General features: G+C 42.3%; 1 protein-coding gene across 2 annotated transcripts in view; it reads right to left on the bottom strand.

Annotated features, from left to right (window-relative positions):
- Positions 1-6,926: 6,926 nt before the first annotated feature.
- Positions 6,927-8,628, bottom strand: part of LOC107269406 (potassium/sodium hyperpolarization-activated cyclic nucleotide-gated channel 1) — a 5,435-nt gene continuing 3,733 nt past the window's right edge. For both annotated transcript variants that reach the window (XM_015743207.2, XM_025086694.1), the window contains 2 exons: positions 8,370-8,534; positions 6,927-8,199 (listed from right to left, as the gene is read on the bottom strand). In XM_015743207.2, coding sequence (XP_015598693.1) covers positions 7,008-8,199; positions 8,370-8,534 — 1,357 coding nt within the window. In that variant the 3' untranslated portion in view covers positions 6,927-7,007. The remainder of the gene's footprint in view (positions 8,200-8,369; positions 8,535-8,628) is intronic.

The raw sequence follows: 8,628 nt of genomic DNA on the forward strand, positions 1-8,628 counted from the left end.
CGTGACGCGTGCAATTTTCAATGATGCGCGAGAACCCAAGAATATTGTGTTCAGTGGATTCTCTTTAGCGATGTCCGCTGGTGGATCCGAGGTGGTCACACGTAGAATCAAGCGCGGCTTTCACACTGGCCGCGCCGTGCTGGTAACTTGTTAGTCAGGTACATATACATCTCAGGGGAACAACACGACACCGACTTGTTTATGCGCTCGAGTGCCTACTTGCCCCTGTGGCGGCCGACTAAATCACACCCTGCGGATTTTATATTAAAACAAATAATTAATTCAGATGCCCAGCGCTCCGGGTGGTCCCCGTGGACCACTATGAACGCCACGTAACGATACCTTGCCTGAATACGCCTATACGTGTACGCACGCTATCGTGCAGCCACCATGGCTGATCTTCGAGTTGAACTGCTAACGCCACTTAATACTAATCATCCATCGTTTATTACTAACAGCACAAAAACTTAACGTCGTTTCGCTCATTCTTTCATTTTGTTTTTATTAAATATTACCAAAACACGTCATCTAGCTTTTGGAAAGATGAATATTGTTTTTTATAAAGAATTCGCTGGTTTAGGAGGTCCCCGCCTGTGGCTGGTCTACAGTCTAAAAGACTAAAAAATTTTTAAGATTGCCTCTGTTCAAATCTAGCTTTTAAAGACACTTTGTGTTAAGAATAGCTAGAATAATGCTCAATACTTGAACTGTGATTGAATGAATTTTGCTCCAGGCGGTTGAGTTATAAGCAAGGTGTGAATACGTGCTACCTATTCTGTACTGCTTGGGTGAGGTGAAACAAAGTGTTTAAGAGTGTGTAGCGATTTTACTTTTTTTTTTTTTAATTAATGATGCATCGTGTTATTAGTCATTTTATAATTGCTATGTTTGTCAAGCTTAATACATTCTTACTCAGCGAATTTTTGTGGAGTTTTTATTTAATAGCTTGCAAAGCAAGGTTTTCTGAACGTGACATCTATCTTACATAATAAGTATTCCAATGGCGATATTCACTGTGTGTATAGTAAATTCATTAAAATGTATTACAATAATATCGACAAGTGGTCTCTGCAGAAGTGTTGGTAGTTAATCAAGCAAATTATACAAACGTGGTAAGAAATTAAAGGAAGTCATAAATATAGTTTTTTCAACATGTTTCCATAACCTGCATAATTCAACATGCTTTTCATTAAAAAATAACTTTTCATGTTTTTTGCGCTTATTTTTGTATTGGCGCTTATTTGTGTTACTTCATGACATAGGATTAACAATCAGGCATTATTATGAATACTGAGATGCTGTATATTGGTTCAAACAGTACATACTTAAATTGATGAAAAAAAAAGTTAATTCTCAGGAAGTGTATTAAAGTGAATTTTGCCTCATCATTTGTTAAGGTACGAAAAGTGTAAGACAGGGCTGAAGTTCCTACGAAGAAAGTGATAATGAACGGAACAAGGAACCTTCAAACAACTTTGCTCATTTATAACGAGAGGTTATTTGTTTAAGGAATGATCGACGATTCGCAAGTCACGGTTTTCAGTTCACAATACACATATATGTATTTATGTGAGTGTTTGTGTATTTTCAAAAGTTTTCATTTCAAATAATATATAGCTTCCGGTACTTATCACTCAAAAGTTCAGGAATTTTTAATCTAAACTACCTCGTACTGTCGTTTTATTGTTATTGCGATACTCAATCCAAAAAAGTTTTCAAAGTTAACACCAACCCGATTCCTTTTTTTGAACTTAGCATATATTATTGTATCTGTAATATTGTGAATATGTGTCTATTAAAGACAGATAAGGTTTTTCATGTTTTTCAAAACGTGTAATTAAAGTACGCGATCAGCTTATAAACTGGCACAAATGTGAAAGTCATACAAATCACATAGACTCGTTTGTAATAAGCAGTTTAATTGTTATTGAAAAAATATTAAGGAAATATCAGATACTTATCATCTTCCAATATCCTTATAAACATTATTGTACCGTTCATTATAATTACAAATGTACGAGTTAAAAATCATTTATCTAACTCAAATAAATTAATAAGAAATATATGATTCTATTGATTAACAAATTTTTGAAAAAATTTGTTATTCACTAGGCAAATTCGTCTAGCGATTAATATCACTTGTACAATTTATGTGTATCTTGTCACAGAACGGTGTTCTCACACAGGTGGCACGTGTTCTTGGATTTGCATAAAAACTGATAATTTCCATACGTGAAAATGATAAATTAATTTCACGGCGACTTATGCCAAAGAAATAAACTAAATACGGTAGCACTTTCGGAAGCAGAAATTAATGAAAACGTACTTCTCTCGTCTCGCTAACATAAGATGCTCTGTCCGATACTTAAGTATCTTCCCAACAACGCATCTCCTATTAGTGCAAATCATCGTTCGCTGATATTAATCGTTTGGTCGATAGCTGCAACGAATTGCCCGACTGCAAGATAATCCTGAGTCCGTAGTAACAAGGGGCCGAAGATGATTTGCAAAATTAACCCTCGTTTTCAACAGGGGTAATCGGAACAGGGGTGTTGTGAGAAACGAGTCAAAGGCCAATCCCATGTATTATACCTGCTACGTACCAGCTGATTCTAAATCAGGGCTGGACGAGCAGATAAATCGCAATTGCTGTGATATCCTGTGATATCGGTTTCCGACAAATATGGCGACAAAATACGGACTTGGAAAGGAGAACGAGAGTTAGCAGAAGAACAGTTGATAGAGTTTATACATGTCAGAGCAAACGGGTTTGCCTTGAGGAACGATCGCTTAACCCATACGGTTGCATCATATGCATTTGTTGTATGTTTTAAAAAAATATTAACTTCGCGGATGCGAAACCTTCGAATTGATAGTATTTGGCATTTATAAATGGCTCTTATGAATTTCAACCCGATTAGTTTATTCAGATATTTGGATACACACGTACGACGGTAAGTTTCTAAATCTTCGTGCACGTACCGATTGAAACTGTGAAGTGCTAGACGTCAGCAAATTTACCCATGACATCCAGAACTTAATTTCTCGTTAAAATTAGAAGTCGATCAATTTAACGATTCGTCAAAAACTTTTGATCCAGACTTTGACCATAAAATCGAAAGATTTTTGCGCATGCGTAGTTTTCAAACCGAGATTACTGAACAAGTGCAAATCCAAATTCCATGCACATCCGTAAATTGAAATCGCGTGTCAATTTTACCAGGATCGATATACTCATTTGTTTAAAAATTTTTTTTTTAACTTTTACGTGCACTTACACATACGAACCCCTATTTTTTATGACGTATGCATAAGGCCCCCCCATATCCTGCGAAAAAGCAAGTAGCCTACACAAAAGTAGTAACTCCAATGACGATTGAACATAGAAAAATAATAAAGCACTTCCTGCTCGTAGCTGCACGATTGTTCAGCCTTGACAATAGCTTGCACTCCGTATAACAATGGTTATGGAGAATGCGCAGTTCATTTTTTTTCGAAAAGATTAGTACTGTGGTCATAAAAAAGATTGACCCGAGGTCAAGTGGAAGTGGGGAACAAGGATTGTCTAGCTAGTGATCTCGGTGGCCACCGTCATCCGAACGATAAACGACGGCTTCAAGCCGGACAATGATGTTCAATGTGGCGTGACGCCGATGATGCGTTGCGGGTGCGCCCGCCCATTGCTCCCTCCTGCTGAGCAACTCAAACGGGACGCACGTCATTACCCGCCGTTGTTGACACTGCCTTATAAATGCCATCGTTCGAGCTCAGAGACGTGTGACGGACATCGAGCATTGTAATACGTCGCGCTGCGATATTCTGATGCAGCGATTAAAGCAGTAGTGTTACACTGATAAATAAATGATAGTATAAAGCGGTGGTCCTTGAGAACTGAGCGATTTCTTACTTCGATTCCAATGACACGTGGATCGCAGGACCAAATCTGATAATGGTATCTTTCATGGTGAAAATTAACGTTAATCCTACGTCTCACGTAAAAACAAGACGTTCCCGGTGTGACCCAGCGATCGCCCAACTACGCCAGAGATAAAAGGTCAAGTATCGATTTCAGGAAGAGACCGGAGTATAGAGAACACGTGGCAGATTGTAACGAGTGAAACGTCATTAAGAGGTAAAAGCGTGCAGGAGTATGGAGATATACTTGGGAAATGATATAAAGACACACAGGAGCATCTTTCATAGTTGAAAAGACGAGCTGGAACTTTCTGGGTAACCCGTTAAAATGGAGCAACGAGTTGTCTATAGGATACCTGAGATCTCGGGCTGAATGAAAAAAGGGAGCTTTCACACTGAAGCGAATTGGCCGGCCGTTAGAGGGTTAGAAGAATCGAGAGTGGCACGCGGAATAGAATACTGGCTGGAACGATTTGAGCGGTCGTTAAAAATTGATATACTATTCGGAAGCGTGTGCGGGGGCTGGTAGCCGTCGAGTTACGTATGTAGTCAATGGTAAACGGAAGCCCATATCAATACATATCGGTTGTGTTTGGATTCGCGGGTTGGGGTAGCTGGTTGACGATGGTTTGAGGCACAGTTGGGGTGAAATAATGGAGGCGGACGCCCCAGTCGTAACATCAATGTTGCTCCGAGCTTACAAACACACCGACACCAATCGACCATGGGCTTCCCTATACACAAAACCGATCCAGCTTCGTTGGTTGGGTGGGCAGGCTTTTGGAAAGAGGTCGGCGGGTTTGGGTGTTGGTGAGGAGGAGGAGGAGGAGGAGGAGGAGAAGGAAAAGAGGAGTCCAAAGGGGTTGAAGGGCCAAGGGGAGGAGGAAGACAGCCAAGAGGGCGCGAGTGAGGGGCGGTCGGGTACCAGATGGGGAGGGGTGCGGTGGGGTGCAGTGAGGTGGGGTACCTACTAGAGCACTATATGCCACTGATGCGGCTCGTGTTTAACGCCCTTATAAATGTGTAATGCCTGTACGGAGGAGATCGTATTGCTCGCCGGGGTGGTCTGCGTATCGATAAACGATCAATCAAGCGGTGCACCTATGGTCGGTGCTACGAGGCTGATAAAGGGATGCCAGGGAACGGAACCGGTGGAAATAACGGAACGGACGGAATGATTCTGGCTGAAGATGGGTACGTGGTTCGAAGGATAGAAGGGAGCAAGGGGTCCTTAGGAGGGACAAGGCGAGACAGAGAAGGAGAGAGAGAGTAAGAGAAAGCACGAGGGAGTAGGATGGAAGGAGAGAGTGAGGCGAAGGGGTGCAGAGACGCCGAGGAGGAGAGTGAGCCCGTGAGAGAGGGAATTGTGGGGTTACGGGTCGACGGGGGAGGCTGGTGGCCCGCAGAGTATCGACCCGCCGAGGAGGAGAAGGTAGCCAGGGTCGCCGTCGCCGGGTTTTGTTACTATAGGTATGCTGTATATCTGTTTATTAGAAATCTTCAGGAAGACGGCCGAATAACGTGCCACCCGTACAGACGGCAGGCGTCGTACAACTTAAGACCCAAAGCTTTTCTAAAGGGAGGTACCATTATTTTTTGAAACTGTGTGGAGAATTAAAAAATCGGAGCTACCGAATTTACACCATTATTTACGTCCCCTCGTGTAGCTATATACAACCTTACTTCAATAGGATACCCTCTTTTCTTTCTGAAGTCCCACGGCATGCAAACGAGCATTCCCCGATCGCTAGGTCTTTCATCTTATTCGAGTACTGTCAAGTATCATCGGTCATTTCTGTGTCATGACAATGGGGGCGTAGAAAAAAGACAAGAGAACGATAAATAAAAAGATTTTAAAAAAGGAGAAAGAAGAACACAACCAAAATTCAAATAAAGAATGTAAATTCGTGAAATCCAGCGCCAAGGCCATTCTACTCGGTGACAGCAACGAGGCGGGAGGCTCGGAGCGTTCGATTGGCTCAAAGTGTCGCGCCGAGCTAAAGCGTCGCGGCGGCAGGTTCCAGCCGGGATCGGGTGCGCACACGGAAGGAACAATAGGCGCGATGCGAGCGGCGGATCTGCCCATGGCGAGGTCAGGTGGGTCGCCGGTCGCGAGCGCCAAAGGCACTCCCGTTGGCTGGCTCCGCGGGGTGTGGCCAGCACATAACCATAGCCAGCAAGCCGGCACAAACGGCCCTCTCGGTGCCCTCTCTTCTACTGGAACCCTCCTGATAACAATAGGCGGCACGCGGCGCCCAGTGGGGTGGGGGCTGGGGCGGCTTGGGCCTCCGAGTGCGTGCGCTCGCGCGCGTGTTCCAACTTCCTACCAAGCAGGCGCATCGCCGACCTATTACAATGCCCAACCCTACTAAGCGTTCCATTGTCATCTGCGCTCTGCCCATGCGTCGATGCGCACAAACCATTGTTTTGTCGAATGGGCGTGCGTCTACTACTTTTCACCGCCATCGGAATTCCCGACGGCGCTAACTGCCATTTATAATTTAAAAATTCCTTCGCAGCTAAGAATCTTTTACTTTGAGAGCTTTAAAGGGAGATACCTTTAAAGGGAGAACCTAATGGAATTAATTTTTGCTAATTAGCTATATATCTATGGTACAATTAATATTATCTGCTGTGGAAAAATTATTGATTAGCTGCGCTTTTTCTTGTACTTCCAGTAGAGTACAAATTTTCCCGACAGATTGCTGCTTATTGGCGTACAAGTAAAAATTGTAAAGAAATATTACTTATGATTAATATTTTAAATCCCGATGCATTATGTTGAAATAAATTGTTTGTCGACAATTTCATGCAATCATAATTTTAATTCAGTTGCTGGTTCCTTTATTTTATTTTTTTTTTATTTTCAGAACTCACTTTCATCCCCGAACATGGAATATCGGAAGCGATGTATCTTCAACGTGAAACACCTTAACGATCTTCGCGTTAAATACAACTAGCTTTTTAAATTCATTTTACTGGTCCATCCTTTGTCGGAGCAAACGACCATTAAAAAAGGTCACTGTTTTATTCTTCGTACTTGCATCGGCTAATCGTTTTATTGCCACACTGTAAAAGTATGACGCTGTAGTTTATTGTGCATTAAGAATAGTCGTCTTTTCATGTCGTTCCACAGCGATCTTCTTGATACGTTCCCACAGCATCGGATAAGGATGAATCGTCCTGGCAAAATCAGCCCTTTCAAGCCTATAAAGCTCGCAGACCTCAACAGCCACAACGCTAGCAACTCTGCGTTCGTCCGGCATAACTAGCGCGATTTCCCCAAAATGAGCGCCGTCTTCCAAGTGGCAGACCTCCTTCCCGGAATTCGTATAAATTGCAACAGTCCCCGTGGCAATGAAATACATGCAGTCGCCAGGCTGGTTAGAACGAACGATGACATCGTTCGCCAGGAAGACTTCAGAGCGCAGCAGGGCCACTATGCGGACCAGTACCGACATAGGTAAGTTGTTGAAGAACGTCACGTTCTCTACCAGCTTCCGACACGAGTGCATCCCTATTTCCTGTCGCATCTGCGCAGACAGGCTGTTCAGGATCTCGTTTTCGCGAAAGAATTGATGATAAAATCGAAATTCATAATAGGTTACGAAGCGTTTCTGAGTCTGAGCAGAAAGCTGCTTGTGTCTCATGTATTGCCTAAGTTGAGCCATGGTTGCTTGATACTTGAGCTTCGAGCTGTTGTTACCTTTGAATAGTTGCATGCCATATGCTATCACGAGACAGAAGGTCAAAGAGCCTAGAACTTGCAGCACTATCACCAGCCATTGATCCTCGACTGTCTGCGGCGCCATCTCAACATCTCCAGAACAAGTGAAAACAGCCACTGAGCGAAGCAAACTTGAGATGTATTGTGACTGACTGTCACTATCCCAAAGTTTACTGCTGGTTATCCAGGATTCTGCTGATGGTTGCGTAGGCAGCTTCATTGAGGTTACCATGACAGGTATGATCCAGTAAATACATGCTTGCCAATGAAATCCCATCATTACACAGAATATCATACTGGAAAGCTTGTAGAAGACACGTGGTATCTCGTATGTGCGTGATAATTTACTTATGTACGAGTACATGGAAAATATTCGAAATATATATACTAAGGATGAACATTCACGTGCTACGATCCAATCGTTCCACATGCCTATGAAAATTAGGTCCGTTGGTATTGATCCCAAAAGATCTGGGAAGAAGGTACCGCGAATTAAATAACGTAATATTATTTCCTTCTCTCTGAGATGAACGATTCGGTCAGTTTTGTCATAGAATCTGTAAACATTATTTTTCCCCGTAGCGCATTGTGACGTTTCATATCAAGAAGGGATAAAATATATGTATATGCATATCTATAGATGTCGTAACACTCAGGGATGCAAATATTTCGCTTCTGCAAAGTGTCATTGCTATCAGTAGTTGATAGTGATTTCAAGTATACTTACCCGGTCATTAAATTCACGATGATATCTGCCCAGCACATTAGAAGTACACAATTTTTCACACAAGTCCATGTTAACGTTCTGTCGATCATTACGAATGCTGCTTTATACGGAATAGCCAGTAGCCCTCCGGTTATTGCAAATATCATTATAAAGTCCCACCACTGTCTGAAAAACATCTCGTTAATTATCAAATACTGAATAAATAAAATATATTTTTAGTACGTATTACCTTTCTGTTTTTTTTTTTTTTTTTTTTTTT

Source organism: Cephus cinctus, unplaced genomic scaffold (assembly GCF_000341935.2).
Source record: "Cephus cinctus unplaced genomic scaffold, Ccin1 Ccin1_scaffold0654, whole genome shotgun sequence".
Lineage (NCBI taxonomy): Eukaryota > Metazoa > Arthropoda > Insecta > Hymenoptera > Cephidae > Cephus > Cephus cinctus.